This window comes from Mercenaria mercenaria, chromosome 15 (assembly GCF_021730395.1).
Source record: "Mercenaria mercenaria strain notata chromosome 15, MADL_Memer_1, whole genome shotgun sequence".
NCBI lineage: Eukaryota > Metazoa > Mollusca > Bivalvia > Venerida > Veneridae > Mercenaria > Mercenaria mercenaria.
Window position 1 is genome coordinate 3,588,518 of NC_069375.1, and position 26,376 is coordinate 3,614,893.

At 36.2% G+C, this 26,376-nt stretch overlaps 1 protein-coding gene across 3 annotated transcripts; it reads left to right on the forward strand.

Annotated features, from left to right (window-relative positions):
* Positions 1-24,571, forward strand: LOC123544445 (uncharacterized). Of its 3 annotated transcripts, XM_053524410.1 has the most exons (11): positions 1-71; positions 3,467-3,637; positions 10,254-10,339; positions 10,760-10,921; positions 14,627-14,832; positions 16,275-16,395; positions 17,635-17,757; positions 19,726-19,911; positions 20,891-21,073; positions 22,871-22,999; positions 23,808-24,571. In XM_053524410.1, exons 1-11 carry the CDS (start codon positions 3-5, stop codon positions 23,980-23,982), a joined length of 1,611 nt encoding a protein of 536 aa, XP_053380385.1. In that variant the 5' UTR covers positions 1-2; the 3' UTR covers positions 23,983-24,571. The 3 variants fall into 3 exon arrangements, with proteins under 3 accessions (XP_053380385.1, XP_053380387.1, XP_053380386.1); XM_053524412.1 differs by lacking the exon at positions 20,891-21,073; XM_053524411.1 differs by lacking the exon at positions 3,467-3,637.
* Positions 24,572-26,376: the final 1,805 nt, after the last annotated feature.

The following is a 26,376-nucleotide window of genomic DNA, read 5'->3' on the forward strand; positions in this document are numbered from 1 at the left end:
TCATGGCAAGATCCAAGATTCACACCTGGAGTTCAGAAGCCAAAACAACACATCATGCTGCTGCTGCACAGGTATCTTTCTGACTTAATGTAATATTGTTAATAAACAATAACAACACAAAACATTTCATTAGTATAAGAAACAACACATTCTATTCCTTTACATTCCATTACACACCCTTCCCCCTCCTCCAGAGTACGAAGTTTTATAAATAATTTGTTCTCCTCTTAAAGATGTAACAGACTGTCCCCTAACCCTACCCTTTTAATATTTGCTCCACAGTTTCACCCCAATACAAAATGTTTATATGCCACATCCAATTTTTATTATCTCCATGTGTTTCTAGTTCCAGACCAAGCTATCCCCATGTTCTGTCCACATACAACACACATTAACCCTAACACAACACCCAAACAACCCAAAACTTGAAAAGGTAAATTTCACTTTCCTCTTAACATCTTTATTAATAAATATCTTCTGTTCCGGGTATGATTGTTTCTAAACCATGCACACCTGTCCTTTCCCGTTAGACAGAACTCTGTGGTAACACCTTCATCCATCCGCAAAGATTTTTGTTTTTTTCCTGACTTCTTGCTTGACTGGAATGTTTCAAAAAGTAGACCTCTGTTGTCGTCCTTTGTCCATGTCTGTGTCCACATAAAGGAAGTTTTGCTTATAAGCAGGTTTCTTTAGCACTTCTACACCAAATGTTAATGTCTTCAGCATCTTGAAGTTACTTCATAGTACAAGTAACATATAGCTAAGTTATGCCTTTTTAATTTAGAAATTTGGTTAAAGTTTTGTATATAAGCAGACTAGGTTGAATACTTTCAAACTTTACAAACACCATTTATATCATATTAAGATGACCTCATATAGCATGTTTCATAACTCTTGGAGACATTTTGTCAAAGTAATGCCCTTTAGGGTAAACATAGAACTTTTTGTAAACTGATTCTCAGACACTTCTAGGCTGATAGAAAGCTTTCAGAGCTTTTCAAACACTTTGAACACCACACGTATCTTATCTGCATCACAAGATAGAACAAGTAAGGCAGTTTATTATCACTGCTTACATTGGCAAAATAAAGCCCTTTTATAAGTTGGAAATTTTAGCAGAATTATACATGTAAGCTGGTTTCTCAGAAACTGAGTGTTTTCAAAGCCTTCATTAATGTTTTTCTGCATCTGAGATGTCTACTCCCTCGGGCCAGGGCCCCTTATGTCAACTAAGACATTTTGGGTATAGCTTTTGTAAGCAAGCTGGTTCTATGTGGAAGGAGTATCAGATACTCAAGCACTACGTCAATTAAGGCCAGGTGTTGTTTATATAGTCATAAACTTGGAAATCATTATGTTCAATTACTCAAGTTTTTGTGAATTTTGTTGTTGTGTCAATACAACTAAAGATAATTGTAACAAATTTATAATCATAAAATTATCAACTGTTTTCTGTCATTTTCACTTTTTCTGTAAGAAAACAAGTATAAATGGCTCAGCTTGCTATAACATAATTTTTGCTTTAGCTGATGCTTACTTAGAAATAAATAATTGAGATGCGCCATGAGAAAACCAACATAATGCGTTTGTGACAAGCATGGATCCAGACCAGCCTGCGCATCCGCAGTCTGGTCAGGATTCATGCTGTTCGCTTATGGTTTCTGTAATTGCAATAGGCTTTGAAAGTGAACATCATGGATCCTGACCAGACTGTGCAGATGTGCAACCTGGTCTGGATCCATGCTGGTCGCATATGCACTATGTTGGTTTTCTTATAGCGTGGCTCAATTGTTTCTTTTCTTGCTAACGTGCCGGTGATATTGAAAGAAGCGTTGTCCTGCAATGTATTATTTAGTAGTAATTGATGATATTATAGCAAAATGTTTGCATTTCTTGTCAATTTTAGAAGATAAAGTTCTGTGTTTTTCAGTTTAGCTAACTTAATGATATGCTTTTATGTTTTTACTGTTATGCAAGTTCTTTACTCTATGTTGATCTATTGTACCGGTATATTTTGCATGTAAAAACATCTGTGTTTTTGTCCCAGGGCTGAAATTTTCAAAGGTCAAGTGTGGTTTTATATCCTGTCCAGAACTGCTATCCAAGGGATTTTAACATTTAATATTACTTTGACATTAATGTTCCAAGTAGGGCTTTTTTAACCTTCTAGAAGAGGCATCTTTTCTCAGAAAAGCTATTGCAGATCATGTCGTCTCTCCCTAAATTTTACTTTATGTCAGGAATTTTATTCCCCTTTCCCAAAATAGTGCGGTAATTTTTCTTAAGGTGACATGCATAGGCTAAAAAAACCTGATAAAACTACATGTCATCATCTGTCAGTGGAATTTAAAATTTATAATTTATGTTATGTGCATGGGACTTTATATATTAGGATTTTGGTTTTTCTAATACAATTTCTTCTCATTAGACATTTTTTCTTGCATAAAAGTGTAGCACTTGTTGTCTTTAATTGAAATTACCAATATTAATTTGCAGCTCACAGGAAACCATTTTGAAATCTTGATCTTCTTGTACAAATGTTATTTAGCAGTTCCTTACTACATGTATAATCCAGTAGACTATCAATCCATTTACTATACATGCTACCTGTATACAGATATATACCAAAATACTATGAAATCAGTTTTCATAAATTCACAAGTATAAAAGTGTAGATTATACGGAATGAAATGAGCCACGTCATGTGAACACCAGCCTTATGGCGATTGCGACCATTTTGGATCCAGATCAGCCTGCATATCTGTGCAGTCTGACGAAGATCCATATTGTTCACTGACCACCTCGTAGTACCTATACTGACTGAATAGCGAACAAATGGATCCTGATCAGTGCACAGATGTGCAGGCTGATCTGGATCCGTACTGGTCGCAGTCGCCATAAGGCTGGTTTTAGCATGACGCAGTTCAAATAGTTGTCACCTCATTGCAAACTGTGGTTAAATACATTGACATAACAAAGCAGTTAGCCACATTAATTTTTGTATTGAGACGAAGATATGATCAGTTGTCATAAATGTAGAAGATGCCATTTCACAATATTGGTAAGAGAGAGATGTCATTCATTCATGAATGTATTTGGCATGAATGGCTTTCCTTTTTGCTTTTGAAATACTAACCAGTTTTTGTACATGTGTTGAAAGGGAGGCATGTAGAATACAATCCATCTGTGGACAAAATTCCTTCCACTCGGTTTGGCCAAGGCTCCCCCTGCCACCAACCTTTGATTTGGGAAAAAAACAGTTTTGAAAGTGATGTTAATTATCAGTTTTTTTAACCCAGTCAATTGAAAATGAAGATATGTAAGGGGAGAGATCAATTTGGGTAGGAGGGATTTTGTCCAGGGGGGATTTTGTCTGGATTCTGCTACAGGTGTTAGATATATTATGCCTATGTGCTGCTGTTTGTGGCTGAAAATTGATTTCATAGTATTCATTTACACTCCTCAGTTTCTGAACCCTCAAACTATGAACACAGCTGGAGGTCAAGGTCAAAACGTTGCCATGACAACCATGTTGAAGCAGTTCGGATCAACAACAACACGTGATAGTGGAAGCAGCGACGATGATGAGTGGGAAAATCCCGAAGATTTTGATAAACTTTTCGCCTCCTCTTCTGATGTATGTATCACTCAGCCTTGCACTTTGACCTTTCACATGCACCTTTATAGACACAGTTCCTGAAATACGGTAACCTCAAGTAACAGGTTTTCGTGGTGTGATGATTCAACACAAGTCTGAAGCAACATTGTGGTTCTAACTACCTAGGTCTCTTTTTTGCTTTGTTGCATTTTGTACTAACAGAATATTTTACACCTGATGGTATTTAGTAACAGTATCGGCAAATAATATTTTCCTTCAGTTTAGATCTTAAACTGCCTTACTTATTAAAGTTTATTAAGAGAAATATCTTGTACCCAAATATTCTATTTGAAAAAAGACAGTCAGCAATTATTATACTGCATCTATGTAAACCTGAAATGAACAGATTTGTCTGTATAAATAGTGAACCCTTACCTTGCTTAGAAGTTCTTTAATTAACTTGTCCATCTTTCAATTTGGACAGTACTATTAACTGTTAAAATGGGCACATACCAAAAAGATAGTGACTAAATAGTGAACAGTGCAGATCATGATCAGACTGGACGGATGTGCAGGTTGATCTTGGTCTGCACTGGTCGCAGAAGCAGAATCCATCGTGTCCAGTATAAGGTTTAACTAACCACAGTATGAATTTGTTCTATCACTAAAGAACTGACAGGTTATTTTTTGAACAAATGTTACTAAAATCTGTTCCATTCCAAAGGTATACCCCAACCTCGGTGTCATATGACTAAACTACGACACATATCGGCAAAAGAAACATGGTTTAAGGCCTATGCTATTTTGAAATTATGAATTAGGTGGGTGGGGTACATGATATTATTTCTGATTAATTTCGAAGTTACTGTAAAACAAACGTTATTCCAATGTGACAATACATCAAAACAATGAAGTGCTGAACTCTTACTTTAATTTAAAAAGTAAAGTGGGAAAAGTTATCAGTATGTTCGTGTCACAATTTTCGAGGTAAGTATTCTATAACATCGTGCATAACTGCGAAAAACTATAACATACATAATAAAGCTAAACTATCCGTGTAAATGAGCTGAGAGCTATTTTTCTATTTCCGTTTATTACTTTTCTAAAAAACACATTACAATTTACCAGGTGTTGGCAAAATTTGTCATTTTTGTGCACATGCCCTTTACACATTAAAGAAGTCCGAACTATAGGTATGGTGTGCGAGAGGGGCCTGAGCGCTTACGTAGTGCTCATTTACAGGAATTGTACTGCTCATATATATATGAATTTTATAGGTAGATAAAAATTTTTATGTCATTGTTGTACATTTGGAGCAAATCGGTCCTATTCTGAAATATGTTAATTTATATACTACGGTAAAAGCCAATCAATGTATTCCTTTTATACCGTTGAACCAATCGTGAAACGGCATCTTCCTTCTTCGTCAGCATTCAAGAGTGAATAGCACGCTTCTTTCTTTAATTTTATTTTGGCTAATTTCTGGTTTTATCTTACCACCACATGCCATTCCGCCTCCTCTTTCAAGTGACAGTTTTCTAATTTTGAAAGATTGCTCTTATATGCAAATTCATCTACATTTCTTGATATACTTTCGGCGGTTATATCCGCCCTAATATGTGAATATATATATTTGTTATGGTATTGGACTGTAACTCCATTCAGATATTGAGAACATATCTATTTGCTAGGACGGTATGTTTCGCCCAGATATGTGAAAATATATAATTGTTTAAGGTATTTTTCGCGGTATTTTCTGCCCGACATGTGAAAATATATATTTTTTTTAATGTATTGTTTTGCAATGGCGGTATTTTTCGCACAGATATGTGAAAATATATATTTGTTAAGCGGTATTTTTCGCCAGATATGTGAAATATATATTTTTAAGGTATTGCTCGGCAAAATAAATATTGCCCTTTTTCAGTCAACACTTAGTTCACTCTTATATTTTCCCATACATAGTCCTCAGGGTCAGTGCTTCGTTGTGAACAGATGCACATAAATACTTTATCATAAGTCCGCAAAGTGCAACAAAAGAAATGCAGTATTAATTTTTGTAATAATATTATTTATTTACAAGGTATGCCTGACAAATGACATCGAGAATTCTAACTTTAGAAAGCTGCATTTTCAAGTACCTGAATTTTTCCACTTTGGTTAAAAAGATTTTTTTTTTACAATAGATAATGACTGACTCAGAGGTAATAAAAATACCATTGACCTAGAGAATGCTACAACCTACTAAACTTCAGAGTTTGTTTTAAAATTATATTGAACACGTTTGCTTTAATTTAAGGTGAAAAATAAACTAGAACTCTATGATAAAAATCGAATAAATCATTTCGAACATGTTAGACAGTGAGAAAGCAAACATATCGTACGTATTATTTAGCATGGATGATTTGAACTGTGAATATATACTTTTTACACTTAACATTTAATTCCACGAGTACACACACATATACATATATATTTACCTTTACCTTTATACAATAGGAATATATTTGTTTTACCTGTAAGATTAAAGCATAACCCCTCGTGAACAAATAATGCATGTGGCGTTCACTGTTGATATATAATTGTAATATTATATTTTGACGTTTACACTGAAACAAACAAAACCCTTTTTGCATATTCATTTATATAAAACAACAAACAAAAACGGGAACAATGTTTATTTTGTTTAATTGTGACTAACACCGAAACGACACAATGAACTTTTTCCCAGGTTTTGTTGGTGGTGAAAGGCTCCAGGGGTCCCTCCAGACATTTTTTGAGGCTCAGACTAGTACCTAGATCGAGACCTAACCTCAGTTGGATGGCTTCCTTACGTGAAAAGTTTCACACCTCAAGTGGGTTTTTGATCCCACGTCGGTGATGGGCGAGGAATTCGAAGCCAGCGACCATGACCATCAAGTTTTTCTTTTGCAAGTATAAAACATAAATATTCAATTAAATTTCGTAAACATAATGACAATGACATTTACCAGTCGGAAGTTACAAATGGTTTGCGAATACACCATACTTTTAAATACAGAAGTTTACACACCATGTGGGTCGGAAGCACGAAATTTCGTTCTTGAACGTATATGTAAATAGTTACTTTTGAAATGTAAACAAAGGCATATAAATAACTGTTTTCATGTTCGTGGTAAGGATCGACTTGTGATTGTCAATGTTCCCGATACGGAATATATATGAATGTATAAACACGAGCCGTTTCATCTTACATGGACTTACAAGAACATAGTAGCGGTTGTTTATTTATTGTATTTATGTTCTAGTAACCTTTGACACTGATTTCGAGGACAGACGGGTTGTGACATATACATGTCTGTTGTTGGGCTGGAAAAAGATAGATCCAAAATTTATACTAAAAGCTATATTGCATAAATGTTTCGTTATTTCTGTGCATACAATTCGGTTGTTTGAAGGTTAAAATATCAGAAAATTACGGAAATAAAACATGTCTTTGAAAAAAGTACCGATCTTTCATCATTTGTTTGGTTGGCGCATGATTACAAATTTAATGTTAGTAGGCCGTGATGTCCCATGAAGCCGTGTAAGTGATAATTTTGATGACACGTTGGTTTTATTTTGTAATTGTGAGTGATCGTTAAGTGATCAGAAAGATCGGACAGTGGGATGTTATTAAAAAGTGATGTTTTATTTAGATTAGAAAGTCAATCGTACTCTACAATAAGGAAATCTAAGGTAAATTACTCCTTTATTTCGTTTCACTGAAGAAAACATGGCGGACACAGTTTTGTAAAGAGCGGTGCACGTGTGATTCGTGTAACATAGTTTAACGGCGTTTTCTTAGAAAGCTAACGCTCAGCTCATTTACACTGACATATCCTTGATTGAAGAATATATATATTGTATATATATGAGAGACTTACGGTACCAAATACTTACACCGAAAATTTCTATGCATTTTCTTCTAGTGCACTGTTGGGACATGTTTTTGAGTGTAATTGATACTTTATAATTTATTCGGAGATACATTTTCTTATAATTATTAGTTTCTTTTTGATCCCCGTGCATTTCTCGCGTTGTTACGACAATCTCAGTTTTACATACGAATTTTGCATTGTCGAAATAGCATAGTCCTTAATAAACTAATATAAAGTCACCCTCGAGAAATTTAACAATTTTTTTCTGCTTTGCCAAATATCCAAATAAATGGCAAATTTATATTTTCAACAGCAGTCTCCCATTGTAATTTCTTGTCAGCATTGGAGTTTGCTGTCTAATTTTGAAGTATTACAGGAAATTTCACATGAATATTAATGCGAGCGACTCAAAACTCACTGCGTTCACATGACATTTAATAGTGAAAGGATGCACAGTTTAGTTTTATATTTAGCCAAATTTAGTTAAATATTTCCTTTATTTTATTTAAAGTAACTAGTGTCTAATGATAAAATATTTTAATGAAAGATGCACTTTGAACTAATGTGTATTGGAACTTATATGTATGTGCATTAAATTCTGTCTACATATAATTGTGTTTGCTTGCTTTTACATGTGCCTTTTGTTTCTATGGCATGACAGAGCTGAGTCTTTCTGTTAAATAGATTATTTATTGTCTCATAATTTTGCTTACTGCTACAGGTTTGTGTGCTTAATTTTGAACTAATTTACTATCACAAATTTCAAGCTGATTTTATGACAATATTTGAAATTAATTTTTATTATACACTCGAAAGGACGTATTATGTTATGACGCCAGTGTCCTTCCATCGGCCTGTCATTCTGTTGGCAATTTTGTGTCTGCTCTGTGACTGTTGAACCCCTTAAAGGATTTCGAAGAAACAACAAAAAATTACACCATAGTGAGACAACATGCAGAGTGCATGTTCTGGATGGCTTGCTTTTAGGTCAAGGTCACACTTACGGGTCAAAGGTCACTGCTGGAAGGATTTTAAAGAAACTTGACTCAAATTTTCACCACACCAAGTTGATTTGCAGAGCACATGTTTTGAATGGATCGCTTCAAGGTCAGGGTCACATGTATGGGTCAAAGGTCATACCTGAACCCTTGGAGGATTTCGAAGAAACTTGACAAAAATGTTCACCACATCAAGACAACATGCAGAGCGCATGTTCTGGATTGTTCATTTCAAGGTCAAGGTCACACTTAGGGGTCAAAGGTCATACTTATGGACATATATTGCTCTGTGTTGCAGTGTTTTTGTTAGTATTTCAGATCAACAGAAAGATAGTAACATCACACATTTTATCATTTATCACACAGGTTGCCATTTTGTTAAGGCATGATTTATGTTCAGGATTCCAGACCCAGCTTTTATTCTAGGTTATAAGCCATCACTTTCAATTTATTAAACATACAAAACTACCTTAACATCTTAAAATGGGTTTGTGTAATGACAGATCTAATCAAATCTGGTTAGTGTCTGTGTCATTCCTAAAGGGCAAGGGATGCCTTACAATAAGTTAATTTCATATGAAAGCCATCCTCAAGCCTTTTGTAACGCTAATAGGTTTTTTAAAATTGGACCACTATTGAAAAAGATATGGCAGTTTGAAATTTAAGAAAATGGCCTGTCATGGAGGCAGCCATTTTAGTGTGTTTATGACATCATTTACACACTGATAAATTCTTTTTTAGCAAATAAGCTTTTAGATAGGTTGATTTATATGTTTCTGGAGTGTAAGATGTAAAACATGGTAATTTCTTTCATTATAGCTGGAAAAAATAGAGAGATAGTTTTATAGAAATAAGTAAATACAGTTCAAATATGTATATAGAAATGTAATGGATCTGCCATTTTGTTTTCTGTTGTCATGGTAACAAAATGGTGGCCATTTTGATCAAATATTTAGATGCTGATAAATTTTTCATTTTTAAGCCGATTTTGAAAATTCTTTCGTTTCTTTAAATGATTAAAAAAATCCTAGCAGATGGAATTAACATAATTGAATTATTCCCTTTAAGGTAGTTCTGCACTTTAGGATCGAAATTTTTTCTACAATGTAGAATTTTATTAAACTCTGATTTTTCAAAACTTCGGAATATTCTCAGAAAATTCAGCAAATAAAAAAGATAGGGTCGTGTGATTGATTTTTTGCTAGACTGATTTGAAAAATTTCGACCTCACGCAAGTTTTCATAATGGGAGTCTATGGGAAAAACGCAATTTTCAAAACATTTTCGCGAATAGAAATATTTCTACAATGTAGATTTTAATGAAACTTCTCACAGTCATAAATAGACATATGGCCTATAATATGTTGAAATAAAATGTACAGGTTCGTGTGCTTATTTTTGAGATATTTGGCTACGATTAAAGTGAGCCGCCTATTTCAAGCTAATTTTAAGACATTATTTTGAATTATTTAATGTGTAAGATGTTTTAATATCATATTTTAACTTTAGAAAGATAGTAACAGTGCCATTTTAATACATTTATTCACAGGTTGCCCTTAATTCATAAACTGATTTTTGTTTCCGTACTCCGAATCCAGGCATTATTCTACGTTTTCCGGATAAGTGACGTTACGCCATCACTTCCGGTTTTTCAAACGTGCAGAACTACCTTAAGCCTTATATGTTATATACAAACCAAGTTTGTGCCTTAACATTTCTGATAATATTGTGATATTAACATAATGTTTTCATATTTCAGCACAAGGTTGACTTGATGAAACTTCATGAAATCAAACAGTCCTTTCCCTCTGCACCAGAGGACATGATCAAATCTCTGCTAGAAAAGTAAGCTGCCTCTCATTAAGCTTGTTAGTAGTACTGTCATTTTGTTTTCTGAACATGGTCTGTTTACTTTTAAGAACAAATGTGTTCCCTTTTTACATGGGTGTGGTATATATCCAAGGCCAAAAAAACACAACACGCATGTACAATAATACTAGCTAAAATCAGTAATACTGGCTGAAATCTAAAAATTGGACTGAAGTCCATGATACTGGCTGAAATCTAAAATATGGGCTGAAATCTGTAACACTAGGATTAGATCCATGATACTGGCTTAAATTCATGTTGAATTTGAAAGACACTGGCTGTTTCTAATTTTTACTGTCAGGTTAAGCATATAAAAGAAGAAACTAATAAAAATAGATGCTTAGAACCTGTAAGTAGGCCAAGATTGTATTTGTAATTTTCATTTTGTCTTTTCAGACACAGCAACAATGTAGTGAAAACAACTAATGAATTGTTTAACAAGGGATACAAGAGGCAGGCAGTATCCCATCCACCCCCTAGAAAGGTGGACATGTTAGAGAGGCTGAAGGCCATGTTTCCTACAGTAGATGCTGGACTCGTTGAGGACATGTTATCTTCGTAAGTATTCAGTCCACCCCCTAGAATGGTGGACAAGTTAGAGAGGCTGAAGGCCATGTTTCCTACAGTAGATGCTGGACTCGTTGAGGACATGTTATCTTCGTAAGTATTCAGTCCACCCCCTAGAATGGTGGACAAGTTAGAGAGGCTGAAGGCCATGTTTCCTACAGTAGATGCTGGACTCGTTGAGGACATGTTATCTTCGTAAGTATTCAGTCCACCCCCTAGAATGGTGGACAAGTTAGAGAGGCTGAAGGCCATGTTTCCTACAGTAGATGCTGGACTCGTTGAGGACATGTTATCTTCGTAAGTATTCAGTCCACCCCCTAGAATGGTGGACATGTTAGAGAGGCTGAAGGCCATGTTTCCTACAGTAGATGCTGGACTCGTTGAGGACATGTTATCTTCGTAAGTATTCAGTCCACCCCCTAGAATGGTGGACAAGTTAGAGAGGCTGAAGGCCATGTTTCCTACAGTAGATGCTGGACTAGTTGAGGACATGTTATCTTCGTAAGTATTCAGTCCACCCCCTAGAATGGTGGACAAGTTAGAGAGGCTGAAGGCCATGTTTCCTACAGTAGATGCTGGACTCGTTGAGGACATGTTATCTTCGTAAGTATTCAGTCCACCCCCTAGAATGGTGGACATGTTAGAGAGGCTGAAGGCCATGTTTCCTACAGTAGATGCTGGACTCGTTGAGGACATGTTATCTTCGTAAGTATTCAGTCCACCCCCTAGAATGGTGGAAAAGTTAGAGAGGCTGAGGACATGTTATTAGCTCACCTGTCACAAAGTGACAAGGTGAGCTTTTGTGATCGCGCAGTGTCCGTCGTCCGTCCGTGCGTCTGTAAACTTTTGCTTGTGACCACTCTAGAGGTCACATTTTTCATGGGATCTTTATGAAAGTTGGTCAGAATGTTCATCTTGATGATATCTAGGTCAAATTCGAAACTGGGTCACGTGCCTTCAAAAACTAGGTCAGTAGGTCTAAAAATAGAAAAACCTTGTGACCTCTCTAGAGGCCATATATTTCACAAGATCTTCATGAAAAGTGGTCAGAATGTTTACCTTGGTGATATCTAGGTCAAGTTTGAAACTGGGTCACGTGCCTTCAAAAACTAGGTCAGTAGGTCTAAAAATAGAAAAACCTTGTGACCTCTCTAGAGGCCATATATTTCACAAGATCTTCAAGAAAATTAGTCAGAACGTTCATCTTGATGATATTTAGGTCAGTTTAGAAACCGGGTCACGTGCCATCAAAAACTAGGTCAGTAGGTCAAATAATAGAAAAACCTTGTGACCTCTCTAAAGGCCACATTTTTCATGGGATCTGTATGAAAGTTGGTCTGAATGTTCATCTTGATGATATCTAGGTCAAGTTCGAAACTGGGTCACGTGCGGTCAAAAACTAGGTCAGTAGGTTCGAAAAATAGAAAAACCTTGTGACCTCTCTAGAGGCCATATATTTCATGAGATCTTCATGAAAATTGGTCAGAATGTTCACCTTGATGATATCTAGGTCAGGTTCGAAACTGGGTCACGTGCCTTCAATAACTAGGTCAGTAGGTCAAATAATAGAAAAACCTTGTGACCTCTCTAGAGGCCATATATTTCATGGGATCTGTCTGAAAGTTGGTCTGAATGTTCATCTTGATGATATCTAGGTCAGTTTCGAAAGTGGGTCACGTGCCATCAAAAATTAGGTCAGTAGATCAAATAATAGAAAAACCTTGTGACCTCTCTAAAGGCCATATTTTTCATGGGATCTGTATGAAAGTTGGTCTGAATGTTCATCTTGATGATATCTAGGTCAAGTTCGAAACAGGGTCATGTGCGGTCAAGAACTAGGTCAGTTGGTCTAAAAATAGAAAAACCTTGTGACCTCTCTAGAGGCCATACTTGTGAATGGATCTCCATAAAAATTGGTCAGAATGTTCACCTTGATGATATCTAGGTCAAGTTTGAAACTGGGTCACGTGCCTTAAAAAACTAGGTCAGTAGGTCAAATAATAAAAAAACCTTGTGACCTCTCTAGAGGCCATACTTTTCATGGGATCTATATGAAAGTTGGTCTGAATGTTCATCTTGATGATATCTAGGTCAAATTTGAAACTGGGTCAAAAACTAGGTCAGTAGGTCTAAAATTATTAAAATCTTTTGACCTCTCTAGAGGCCATATTTTTCAATGGATCTTCATGAAAATTGATCTGAATGTTCACCTTGATGATATCTAGGTCATTTTCGAAACTGGGTCACGTGCGTTCAAAAACTAGGCCAGTAGGTATAAAAATAGAAAAACCTTGTGACCTCTCTAGAGGCCATATTTTTCATGAGATCTTCATGAAAATTAGTGAGAATGTTCACCTTGATGATATCTAGTAAAATTCAAAACAGGGTCACGTACCTTCGAAAACTAGGCCAATAGGTCAAATAATAGAAAAACCTTGTGACATCTCTAGAGACCATATTTTTCAATGGATCTTCTTGAAAATTGGTCAGAATTTTTATCTTGATAATATCTAGGTCAAGTTCAGAACTGGGTCACATGAGCTCAAAAACTAGGTCACTGTGTCAAATAATAGAAAAAACGACGTCATACTCAAAACTGGGTCATGTGGGAAGAGGTGAGCGATTCAGGACCATCATGGTCCTCTTGTCTTCATAAGTTAGAGGAAATATGCGGGAGATACAATTTTTTTATCTCTCAAATGATGAAATAAATAGATTTCCCTTTGTTTGTATGGCGTACATAATGTTGTAAAAGACTTGTCTCTTTTTAAGAAATGAAATGATTTTTTTTCAGTGTTCATGCGAAATGGACGACAGAATAGGATCAGCAAATCTATGAATCGTGATTCATGTTTAATTTGCCAACCCTATTCTGTCGTTCATTTCGCATGAACACCGAAAAAAAATAGCTTCATTTCTTATATTTACATTATATTTCCTTTCCATTTGTAAACAAGATAATATTATAAATTGCATATAATTATGTTGCGGCATTTAACATTAAAATCAGCTTCCTGGCCATTCTGTTCACCAAGCAGAACAACTGCAACGTCATATAAGGAACGTTCTCCCTGACTATATGCGGACGTCATCAAAACAGCGGTTGGTTATCACTAGGCAGCGATGACATAACTTTCGCGCTTTTCCTTTTGCTGTTCATACGAAATGAACCTCATAATTTTCAATGGAAAAGAATAAGGCAAATGTAAATGTTCATTAGTGCATAACATGGAAGGATGAGTTCGGTCGGATTTGATCAGAAGATTTATGTAAAGTAATGCTTTTTAGATTAGACTAAAATTCCATGAGATACAGACCCTTTATTAATTTCACACAATAAACTCTATAAAACTCTGAATACAGACAGATTGTTCTTTTTATGGGACTGCCTTGTGCAGGTGATATGTTTATAGTTATTCTTTTGAGTCTTGTTGTTTAGTCATAAATGTAAATTAGGACTACAAATGTATTTTGTTTTTTACCCTAGTTATTATTTAGTTGATATGTAAATAGTTTGGGTTATTTGATTGGTTACATAATGGTAGTGTCATTTGTTCAACATTGTTGACCCATTGGTGGAGAGGGTTAAGACTTTAACTGTTCTTAAAATTGGGTCGCTTAAAAGCTCTACAGAGTGTTCAGTGTTTCAAAAAAGCAACAGTAAATAAAATTTACCTTTACCTTTATTTGTTACAGATGTGACAATGATGAGAAGAGGACTAGGGAACAGCTAGAATCTATGGGTTATTCTGCTAAGTTTCCAGCTACCCACAGGAACGCCTCTGCACATGGAGGGAGGACCACAAGTCCTGCACGAGCACCATCACCGAAACGAGCGCCGTCACCGAAACGTTCACCTTCTCCAGCTAAACCTAAAATGTCGGAATCTGAAAAACAAAGCTGTAAGATATATTCTGTCTGCACTGAGGCCAAGGCTGTAATTTCATATATACTAGTTGGTTAAATGAATATGGGTAAACTGGCTAGTATCTAAACTGCTTTTCTTATATTTAACAAATAATCAAGGCCTTTGAGTGGTTTGTCATCTAATTTTTATAGGTTATTAGCTTTGTATCGGGAAATATGCACGAGTTCTCAGCGGAAATATTGCGCGACTTTAGGAGCGCAATATTCTTCCGCTGAAGAACGAATGCATATTTCCCGATGCAAAGATAATAACCTTTTTATTACATACACATCTACATGTATAAATATAACGTAAATATTATAAATTTGTTTAATAGCCTGAATAGCATTGACAATACTGGACTAAATAGAAAAAATAGTGCAAGAACAAACACTGAATTACGTCACGCACCCGATATGAAATTCAGGCGTCAGTGTATGGAAAAATATTGACATTTCCGGTACTAGTGTAACTTAACGGGGAATAGAAAAGTGTATGTAATAAACTACGATTCAGAGTTCAGATGCGTAGGAATTGAACCACGAGGGCGTTAGCTCAGCCTGAGCATCTGAACAAAGAACTGTGGTAAATTAGACGATAAATCACAAGAAGGTCGTGTTTGTTTTTATTCTGACATGCTCATTTAAACGTTTTGATAAAATTAATGCTGGACTTCATTTTCCTGAGGAGTTATGAAACGTATGTCATGCGGAAATTTGACATCATAATGCTCTCTTACCGGTCTGTGCGTCAGCTGTTGTTTTTCCCAGAATATACAGAGCTTGAACTCCTTCTTTGTTTAACTGGAAATCAAATCGAGCCATGTTAGAAAGTTTATTTTATCTCAGTTGTAGTACTAGTAGAGTAGATTAGAAATGCATTACAACATGTTTTGATAATTACAGTTCTTTTGCATTTTCTTACATTGAGCTTAAAAATCTTGCAGAACTTGATAAATTTAAACATTGCAATTGTGATAAGAGTTGTACAAGATTCTAACAGAAATCTGTGTCTAAGTTGTTTTGTCGTTTGAGTATAAAATATATAGTTATGTGTAAGTTTAAAACATACAGATATACCTTGTACATGATATCTGATATGAGTCATGGTTAAGGTGAGTTCCATTTGAGTATGGAAGACAGTCATGGTTATATTCTAATTATGCATTTTAATCATGTAGATGTACTTTATACCCAAATCAAGACTAGAAAAGCAGGATACAGTTCTTAATTGGAAACTATATATATCTAGTTATATTAATTTGGGCTTTTAAATTTGGTATATGAATGTGTTTAGTGATTTAAAGTTGTCATTATGCACTCTTACAAACTCGTGTTAACCATATTCTGTCTATTCACTGCCATATTCATGATAATATGTTAGGTAGCATAGCGGCAGTCGAAGTAGTAATACAACATCCTGTTTATTTTGTTTCAGTGACTCGTAAGCTGAAGAATCAGTTTAAGACAGCGGAGCATTCTGTGGTTGAGATGGCGTTACAGGTGTGTGACTATGATGAAGATAGGGCAAAAAAAGTCCTGGAGAGGATGAACACTGGGTAATGCACATGCTATTTGTCCAATAACCTTCACTATAGCTGTCACTATTTGAAATTTTTTAAGTGGGAAATAGTCAAGGTGGCTGCCATTACATGGCTTTTATATAAATACTTAAATAATTCTACTATTGCTTTATTTTGAATTGTAGCAGCCATTTTTAAGGTCAGCTTACCTGTGCATATTTGGAACAAATGTAAAAATTAGTGTTATGAGGATTGCCTTTAAAGTTTCATTCATTTTTGTTAGAGGCTATACATAGTCACTGGGAGATAGGTAGATCTGATACATTAGAATGGAAAAGTTCATTTACAATATAGAAAGTAAAGGTAAATTGTATATTTCTTGGAAGCATAAAGCATATCTGATGTAAACAGTGCTGAACACAGCAAATCTAGATCATTCTGATCCTTCATGGCTGTGATGGAAAAATTTATCCTACAGAGTACCTTACAGGTACTCATGAAGATACATTTTATTATTTTCAAATGTACTGTATCAGCTCACCTTAGCACAAAGTACCCATTGTGAGTTACCCATTGTGAGTTACCCATTGTGAGCTACCCATTGTGAGTTACCCATTGTGAGTTACCCATTGTGAGTTACCCATTGTGAGCGTCCCATTGTGAGCGTCCCATTGTGAGTTACCCATTGTGAGCTACCCATTGTGAGCTACCCATTATGAGTTACCCATTGTGAGTTACCCATTGTGAGTTACCCATTGTGAGCTACCCATTGTGAGCTACCCATTGTGAGCGTCCCATTGTGAGTTACCCATTGTGAGCTACCCATTGTGAGCGACCCATTGTGAGCGTCAGTCTTTGTCAGTACTGTAAAAGCACATATTTTCGCTGGATCAAAATTTCTCGAATTTGAAATTTTGAGTGTGTTCACGAGGTTAAATATTTGTGAAAAGGTAAAACTGCTATTCTACTTGGATTTCAATTGTACTAATAGTGAACATTTATGCTAGGATTAATTTTGGCTCATGAATGCAGTGAAAATGAAACCCTTGCGAAAATTTCTGCCTTTACAATATATCTCCCGTTATGTCTATCTGTTCATCATTGTATCACAATAGTTTCTTTGGACTATTCCTCTGAAACTGTTAGTGAGATTGCAAATAAACTTCATAGTGAGTTTGTAGAACTAAGGCTAGTCTTCCATATTGTCGATATTTTACAGTAAACACTGCAAATATGTTTTGAGCAGTCATTTGTTATTGTGATTGTAAATTGTAGAGGTGATAGCAGTCCACCACCCTCTGGAAGCAGACCAGGTTCTAGCAGGCCACGTTCACCATCTCCAACTCCTATAGGACCTGCAAGTCTTGAACCAGTTACATTGTTTGATGATAGACCAAGGTAAATATATGAGATGCAGTTAAAATCGCAGGTTTTGTACAATACAGAAGTATTAGATGTTGTACAGAGGAAGTGAAGATATTGATGGTAAATTGTAACTCATTGAGCAGTTGCCGAACCTGTTATATTTAAGATGGATATGACTAAAAGATGTTTTATTCATGTTGAATCAACACCTAACTACTAGAAAACATAAGTATCAAAAGTCTTAAAAAAGAATACCTATTTCAAAAGCAACATTGATAGTGTTCGAGTAGCACAACAGGCACCCAAAAGTCAAAACAGCACATTTAGATATAACTGTAAAACACCCAGGGTATCAAAGTGAGTGTTAGTTGTGATCTTATTATTGTATTTCACTGTTGACACTGTCTGCCTTATGGTCATAGTCCTGTCAGGGTGTCTGCCTTATGGTCATAGTCCTGTCAGGGTGGCTGCCTTATGGTCGTAGTCCTGTCAGGGTGTCGTAGTCCTGTCAGGGTGTCTGCCTTATGGTCGTAGTCCTGTCAGGGTGTCTGCCTTATGGTCGTAGTCCTGTCAGGGTGTCTGCCTTATGGTCGTAGTCCTGTCAGGGTGTCTGCCTTATGGTCGTAGTCCTGTCACGGTGTCTGCCTTACGGTCGTAGTCCTGTCACGGTGTCTGCCTTACGGTCGTAGTCCTGTCAGGGTGTCTGCCTTACGGTCGTAGTCCTGTCACGGTGGCTGCCTTACGGTCGTAGTCCTGTCAGGGTGTCTGCCTTACGGTCGTAGTCCTGTCAGGGTGGCTGCCTTACGGTCGTAGTCCTGTCAGGGTGTCTGCCTTACGGTCGTAGTCCTGTCAGGGTGTCTGCCTTACGGTCGTAGTCCTGTCACGGTGTCTGCCTTACGGTCGTAGTCCTGTCACAGTGTCTGCCTTATGGAGCGTAGTCCTGTCAGGGTGCCTGCCTTATGGTCATAGTCCTGTCACGGTGTCTGCCTTATGGTCATAGTCCTGTCAGGGTGTCTGTCTTATGGTCATAGTCCTGTCAGGGTGTCTGCCTTATGGTCATAGTCCTGTCAGGGTGTCTGCCTTATGGTCATAGTCCTGTCAGTCCTGTCAGGGTGTCTGCCTTATGGTCATAGTCCTGTCGGGGTGTCTGTCTTATGGTCATAGTCCTGTCGGGGTGTCTGTCTTATGGTCATAGTCCTGTCGGGGTGTCTGCCTTATGGTCATAGTCCTGTCGGGGTGTCTGCCTTATGGTCATAGTCCTGTCGGGGTGTCTGTCTTATGGTCATAGTCCTGTCAGGATGTCTGTCTTATGGTCATAGTCCTGTCAGGATGTCTGTCTTATGGTCATAGTCCTGTCAGGGTGTCTGCTTATGGTCATAGTCCTGTCAGGGTGGCTGTCTTATGGTCATTGTCCTGTCAGGGTGGCTGCCTTATGGTCATAGTCCTGTCAGGGTGTCTGTCTTATGGTCATAGTCCTGTCAGGGTGTCTGTCTTATGGTCATAGTCCTGTCAGGGTGTCTGTCTTATGGTCATAGCCCTGTCAGGGTGTCTGTCTTATGGTCATAGTCCTGTCAGGGTGTCTGTCTTATGGTCATTGTCCTGTCAGGGTGTCTGCCTTATGGTCATAGTCCTGTCAGGGTGTCTGTCTTATGGTCATTGTCCTGTCAGGGTGTCTGTCTTATGGTCATAGTCCTGTCAGGGTGTACTTGTCTAAATGCTCAAGGATTCATTGAACTAGAACACTTTGTGTTCTTAATTATTCAGATTTTAATTTTCATTAATTTGTTTGATAATTGGATAAAGTGTTTTGATTTATTTTAGTTTATCAGTCATGGTTTTCAGAATATGAAAATTATCTTGAGTTTGATGTATTTCAAAATGCATGTGTAACCACAGGTCTGCTTACAGTTTGAAGTATAACTGCGGTGTTCAGCATACGCTAGTGATAAATTAGATTTTGAGATATTTATGTTCAAATTGTATTGATAATTATTACAACAGTACTACCAGCAGTGCGGGGAAGAGCAGCCCGTCCAGGGGTTCAACACCAGCTGTGAAGAAGAGCTCGGACTCGGCCTCCAGACCATCGACAGGGAAGTCCTCATCTAGAACTCCTTCACCCAAGAAATCAACAACAACAACAACCACACATCAGAGACAACAACATAGAGCAAAACAAGTCACTCAGTAAGATATTTTGCTCTTACTCTTTTCTTCAGAATGTTTTTCATTAGTTTCAGACACCTAAAGTAGGACAGAGCCTCAGAAACTACAGCTCATTATGTCTCCCGCCACACAGTGGTGTGGGAGACATGTTGATTTACTCCTGTCTGTCTGTCTGTCACAAATTTTGTTTGCGCTCTAAGTCAAACATTTCTCATCCGATCTTCACCAAACTTTAACAAAATGTGTTTGCCAATAAGTCCTCAACCAAATTCAATAGCTAGCCAAATCGGCCCAGGTACTTTAGAATTATGGCCCTTGAACTACCGAAAATCACTCTTTACACACTTTTCTGTGCTATAAATTGAACATTTCTCATCCAATCTTCACCAAACTTGAACAGAATGTGTTGCCAATAAGTTCTCAGCCAAGTTTGATTACTAGCCAAATCGGCCAAGGCACTTCAGTATTATTCAGGTGATTAGGCAGTTGTGGGAGACATGCGCTTTTCTGAAAAGCAGCTCTAGTTTTAAGTTGTTATACATGCACATAGAACATTAGCATTGCGGCTCTATGGAATCAACTATCTAGCTTTAGTAGTAGATTTGGTGTTTTGATTGAGTTATATCCTTTTGAAACTGGAGTTTGGGATTTTGACCATATGGAGTAGAAATGGCATTCATTACAGTAATCAGAGTATATCCAGTGTTATTTATAGCTTTAAATGGAATATTGGTGAGACTTATTTACAGGCTTACACAGTAAAAGCTTTAAGTATGTAGACCTTTGATACCATCTCTATAACAATAGACTTCCTTGTTGGATTTAGTTCATTATGCTTGGTCATGTATGTTCTGTTCTCAGTGACATAATACTGATCTGTAGACAAAAAACATACAAAATGGTAAATATTCATATATTTAGGAAAGACTTAAAATGGTGAGACTGGTATTCAAAAAAAAAATCTGCTTCAATTCATGTGATGATTAAATTATTTGTATAGAATGAGTAAGGATGTGTTGAGTTCTACAATAGCTACGCTGAATCGTATCACAAACAATGTGAACTGCTGCAAGCAGCCTGAATTACCACAGGAAGGTGAATCAGCTAATCAGGAGACAGCTGTTGACAATCAATCAGCAGATGCGTTTCAATCACATGATGAAGGCACAGCCAATGAGAGCAGGTCTTTCTGCATGAAAGTGTCCTGTAGAAATATAAATGTCTTTTTTGTTGCAGAAAAGTTATTTTTAGTTGCTGCCATTGATGGATGCCTGGTGCTTGAATCTGCTTTGTTTGTTACATGTACATGTGAAAGTACTGAAAGTTCACACATGCAAGAGTAAAGAAAACAATCATACAGTGGGAAAAAAAATATAAGCATATTGGCAGATAAAAAGGTGTATTTTGTTGTGCCATCAAAATGGGAATTATGGGACAAGATATCTCCTAAAGATCGAAAATATTTTCCTTTTCAACTGATACAGCAAACTTACAAAACAGAAGTTATACAGATGTAGTACAGTTCCAACGTACCTTTCAAGTATTAGTCAGTCACATACATTTTGAGCTTCATTAATTTTTTTGTATTCATATATTATCAGATATTGGGACATATATTGACAAGCACTAAGACATAAATGCATTATCTTGAAGAAGAGCTGCACAAATGTTCAAGAAAATAAAAATAAAAGAGACATCTTGCATGTGTAAACATTCTTAGGCTTATCATAGTTTTGTCATAGCAGAAACAAAGTATGTGACAGTTATAAATCAAAGTTTGGATATCAGATTGACTTAGAGCTATTGCACTCGCCATGGCGTCTCCATTGGTTAAAGTTTTTGATAAAGTCAGATATCTCTGTTACTATCAAAGCTTTTGACTTGAAACTTAAAATAGTTATTTACTATCAAAGTCTACACCAGGTTAAGTTTTTACTGGCAAAGCTGTAATTCAGAGTCAAGTGCTGTGAAAAGTTTAGCATGCTGTCTTACGGACAACTCTTGTTAGATTGGTCTCCAATCTTCGGTTTAAAACTCTGTTGCATGACAGATTACAAAATAAAAATTCAGCTGAAATTGTTTTATTTAGATAGGACAATGACACAGGCATTGTTAACTTGTGTGTATGCATGAGAAGACTGGGGAAATCATGTGTTCACTGAATATAGAATGTGGGATCTGCAATACCAGCCTTTGCACTGTATTTTATAATGTACTATGCTTATTGTGTTTGTTTGTATGTCAGGTTTGAACGTTGCACGAAGACAGTTATGTCATACAGCGACTTTCAAACTTATGATAGTGGAGGAAGGTCCAAGCTGTCTCTTTCAGCACTGTTTAAAGCACAAGAGGGCACCTTGGCAGAACCACCTTCTTTCAGTAAGCCAGTTGGATAGTAATGAGGGGAAAAGTGATTCAGATCAGCAACTTTAATTTGCACTGTACGTTAGATGTAACTGTGTAAAACGTGTATGTAACTGTTTATTAGTTATGCATGTACATAATATGTGATTATCTATATTATTGTCAATACTTCCACATAGTTTACTTGCTTAACACATGCATAAGACAATGAAGTTTATGCAGTCATAGAAGTTGGGATTTGAAATCACATGCAAGTTTAATTTTTTTACTAGCCAATTTCGATTTCTGTTTATGTATAGGATGAACTCTTCAGCAATAAGAAACCAAAAATTGAAGTCAGATACGAGTTTTTAGACTGACCTAAACAGCTACAGAAAACAGATTTTATCAGATCTGAAGAATAAAAAGAGTTGTTTTTTTTCAAGCTGAGACTTTTCATTTACTTTGTACATTACCATTGCTGAATGAATTATATCAATGAATGGTGTGAGTAAACAGTATATTGTTAGGTAACATCTATTGTTATATACATGTAGCTTTATGGGTACAGTAATACCAGATGGTAACACTATAGAGTTATGATAAAGTTTCACTTCTTCATGCATTCTATTTACAGTGGAGGTCAAAGCCAGTCGGTAGTATCCAGGCAACCACAAGCTAGGCCAGTTTATGTGTCACAGTACAGGACAGAGGCAAAGGGTCCAGACCCATCTCTTCGTGTTGGTCCTAACAAAGGTCTACTCCTGTAAGTATGAATATGACTTATTCTACGCCAAACCTACTTTTCAGTCAGACGTGATTTACACTTCTACATAAAATCTTCCTTCTAGTCACACATGACTTACAAGGCCAGTATATTCAAGAAGTTGCAGTTTCATATATATGTGAGAATGTGAATGGTTTCCTTATTTTCTGTATGTTTTACTACACTTACTGAAATCACAACTCCATGATTAAACTGTAAACCAGATCATAACAACACGGGAATATAATGCATTCTTTTGCCAAATACAATTCCTAGAGTGATTTACCGGTATGCAGCAGTGTGCACTTGGTACCAAGAACGTCTTGCTGTGAATATTTTTAATAGATAGCTTGTCATTTGTTTATGTTTACCCAACAACACATTGTGGCAACAGATGATGTATTCTTGAGATGTTATTTGAAATAAAATAAATTGTTCTAAGTTCTTGTGTCAACTTCAAATGTCATAGGATTTACAGTACAACACTGCTCACCTGAACATCAACTGCTCAAGCACCTGGGCTTAATGAGTAATTAATGATTCCCCTTGGTTTTGTTATCTTTTCTATTTTTGGATCTTTTGATTTTTCTCATCCCCTTGCAACTTCAAGCAATTGATGTTTTACTGTAGATTCTTGTGTTTTAGTGTACTTTCTTGTGATTTGAATGTTTTAGAAGCAAGCTTTTGTACAATAGCTTTTCTAATCTTATTATATATGAATAGTTTGTCATTGTCACCTTGTTTTATATTTCCAGTTAAAATTTCTATGTATACAGGTACGATTATGGTAAATGTTTTCTCTTTACAGATCTGAGTACACATCAGCTAAAGGTCCTAACCCTGAACTCAGACAGGGACCAGATCCAAGTCGTGTCCAGGGATCTCAGGGAGCTATGGGGCCTGACAGGTCCCTACACTGTGGACCTCAACTCAATCTTAGAAATGGTCCGAGTAGTGAGAATCTCCTTGTTACAGCTATATAACTTGATCAGAATGTTTCAAGACAATTTTGAATTTGTAACTTTATTTTCAAGCTTTCGTCTGCATCATTTGAAAATAAGAATATATTTTAATGTCGGACAAGTTATACGAATCTGGTGCTTGGGACATTTTGAAAAGGTTAAGAGGTGAATAATTATTTGAAGGATGTTTTATAATGGAAAACAAGGTAAAGCTTAAGAAAGGAAAATAGAAATGCTGTGAATGGCTGTTAGGCAGGAAAATCCATAAATTTTATTCATGTTTAGTGACAACTTATATACATGTAAATTACGTCTTGAATGTAGATTTTGTGCAATAACTGCATTTTACTGGTTCCATGTATTTTCTGATTTTGTAACAGTTTATATATTGTATATGTGTTTTTAAATTCCAGAAATAGTTAATGATTTCTCAAAATTTCTAATGATTTTATGCTTACTCCCTGTTCTTAAAATTGTGACAAATTTCTAGAAGTGCGAGTCAAAAACAGTAATTCCTATACATTGACGACATACAGGGCAACTGCAATTTTATTGATAGACTGTGAATTTCTTTTTAAAATTGGATGACATTAAATGATTTTTAGCCTTTTCCAGTATTGTTGTGTTATGTATTTCTCCAATTACTTTTTAATATAGATCAATCATTCTATGATATTTATATGTATTTTTTGTATTTATATTAATCTGTAATGTTGTTTTTACATTATCAATAAATTTGTTTAAAGATATGCAAGTCTTGCCTCATTATTTAGCACTAAAAAATACCAGTGTTGCGATACCAACCCATAGAACAGGATTATTTACTTAATCCTAGTAAATTTGTTAGCATTAACGTTACAGTCTTGGGAGTGTTTGTGCTAAACATTTTGATAATCATGTGTCTTCCTGTCAACTGGTTCAGCAGGTTATGCAGCGACATTAAGGCCTTGAGCTTGATGCTCATCCTTGAAATCTTGCTGTGGTTTGTGATGTAGGGAGATTGCATTTCTGGAGCAAGGCTTTTGCTGTTGAATATTCATCCATGCTTTTTTAGCTCACCTGTCACATAGTGACAAGGTGAGCTTTTGTGATCACCCTTCGTCCGTCGTCAGTCCGTCCGTACGTCAACAATTTCTTGTCTGCATGATAGTGGTTTCATTTATGATTTTATTTTAACCAAACTTGCATACAACTTGTATCACCATAAGATCTCGCTTCCTTTCTTGAACTGGCCAGATCCCATTATGGGTTCCAGAGTTATGGCCCCTGAAAGGGCCAAAATAAGCTATTTTGACCTTGTCTACACAATAGCAGCTTTATTTATGATTTTATTTTAACCAAACTGGCACACAACTTGTATCACCATAAGATCTTGGTTCCTTTCTTGAACTGGCTAGATCCCATTGCGGGTTCCAGAGTTATGGCCCTTGAAAGGGCCAGAATTAGCTATTTTGACCTTGTCTGCACAATAGCATCTTCATTTATGATTTGATTGTAACCAAACTTGCACAAAACTTGTATCACAATAAGATCTTGGTTCCTTTCTTGAACTGGCGAGATTCCATTATGGGTTCCAGAGTTATGGCCCCTGAAAGGGCCAGAATTAGCTATTTTGACCTTGTCTGCACAATAGCAGCTTCATTTATGATTTGAATTTAATCAAACTTGCACAAAACTTGTGTCACCATAAGATCTTGATTCCTTAGTTGAACCGGCCAGATCCCTTAATGGGTTCCAGAGTTACGGCCCCTGAAAGGGCCAAAATCAGCTATTTTGACCTTGTCTGCACAATGGCAGCTTCATTTATGATTCGATTTTAACCAAACTTGCACACAACTTGTATCACCACAAGATCTTGGTTTCTTTCTTGAAGTGGCCAGATTTCATCATGGGTTCCCGAGTTATAGCCCCTTAAAGGTCCAAAATTGGCTATTTTGGCTTTTGCAGCCTTATAGAGACTTCATTTATGGTTTTATTTGACACAAACTTCCAAAATAACTTCAGCAACAATAATTCTTGGATTCTATGACAAATCAGATCCAAGCGTAGGTTCAGAGTTATTTTATATCTGATTACCTCCCCTGATTGTAATCAAAATGGATTTATTTCAGTTAGTTCTTATAGGACTTATTTGAAATTTCATTATTGTCATTAGTTGGCCTCACCAATCAGGGTAAATAACTATGGACTGATTTTATTTCAAATTACCTCCTTTTATTTCAAATTAAAATAGGTATACCTCCGTAACTAATGAAGATACTGATCTGAAATTTCATTTATGTCAACAGATTTATTTGGCAGATCCTTCTTTTGTTCACTTACAATAATTTTTTTTTAATTACTTTCCTTTTACGTTACTATAAATAGCTTATATTTAGTAACTTTTTTATTATTGGCCGTAGAGAAAAACCGAGA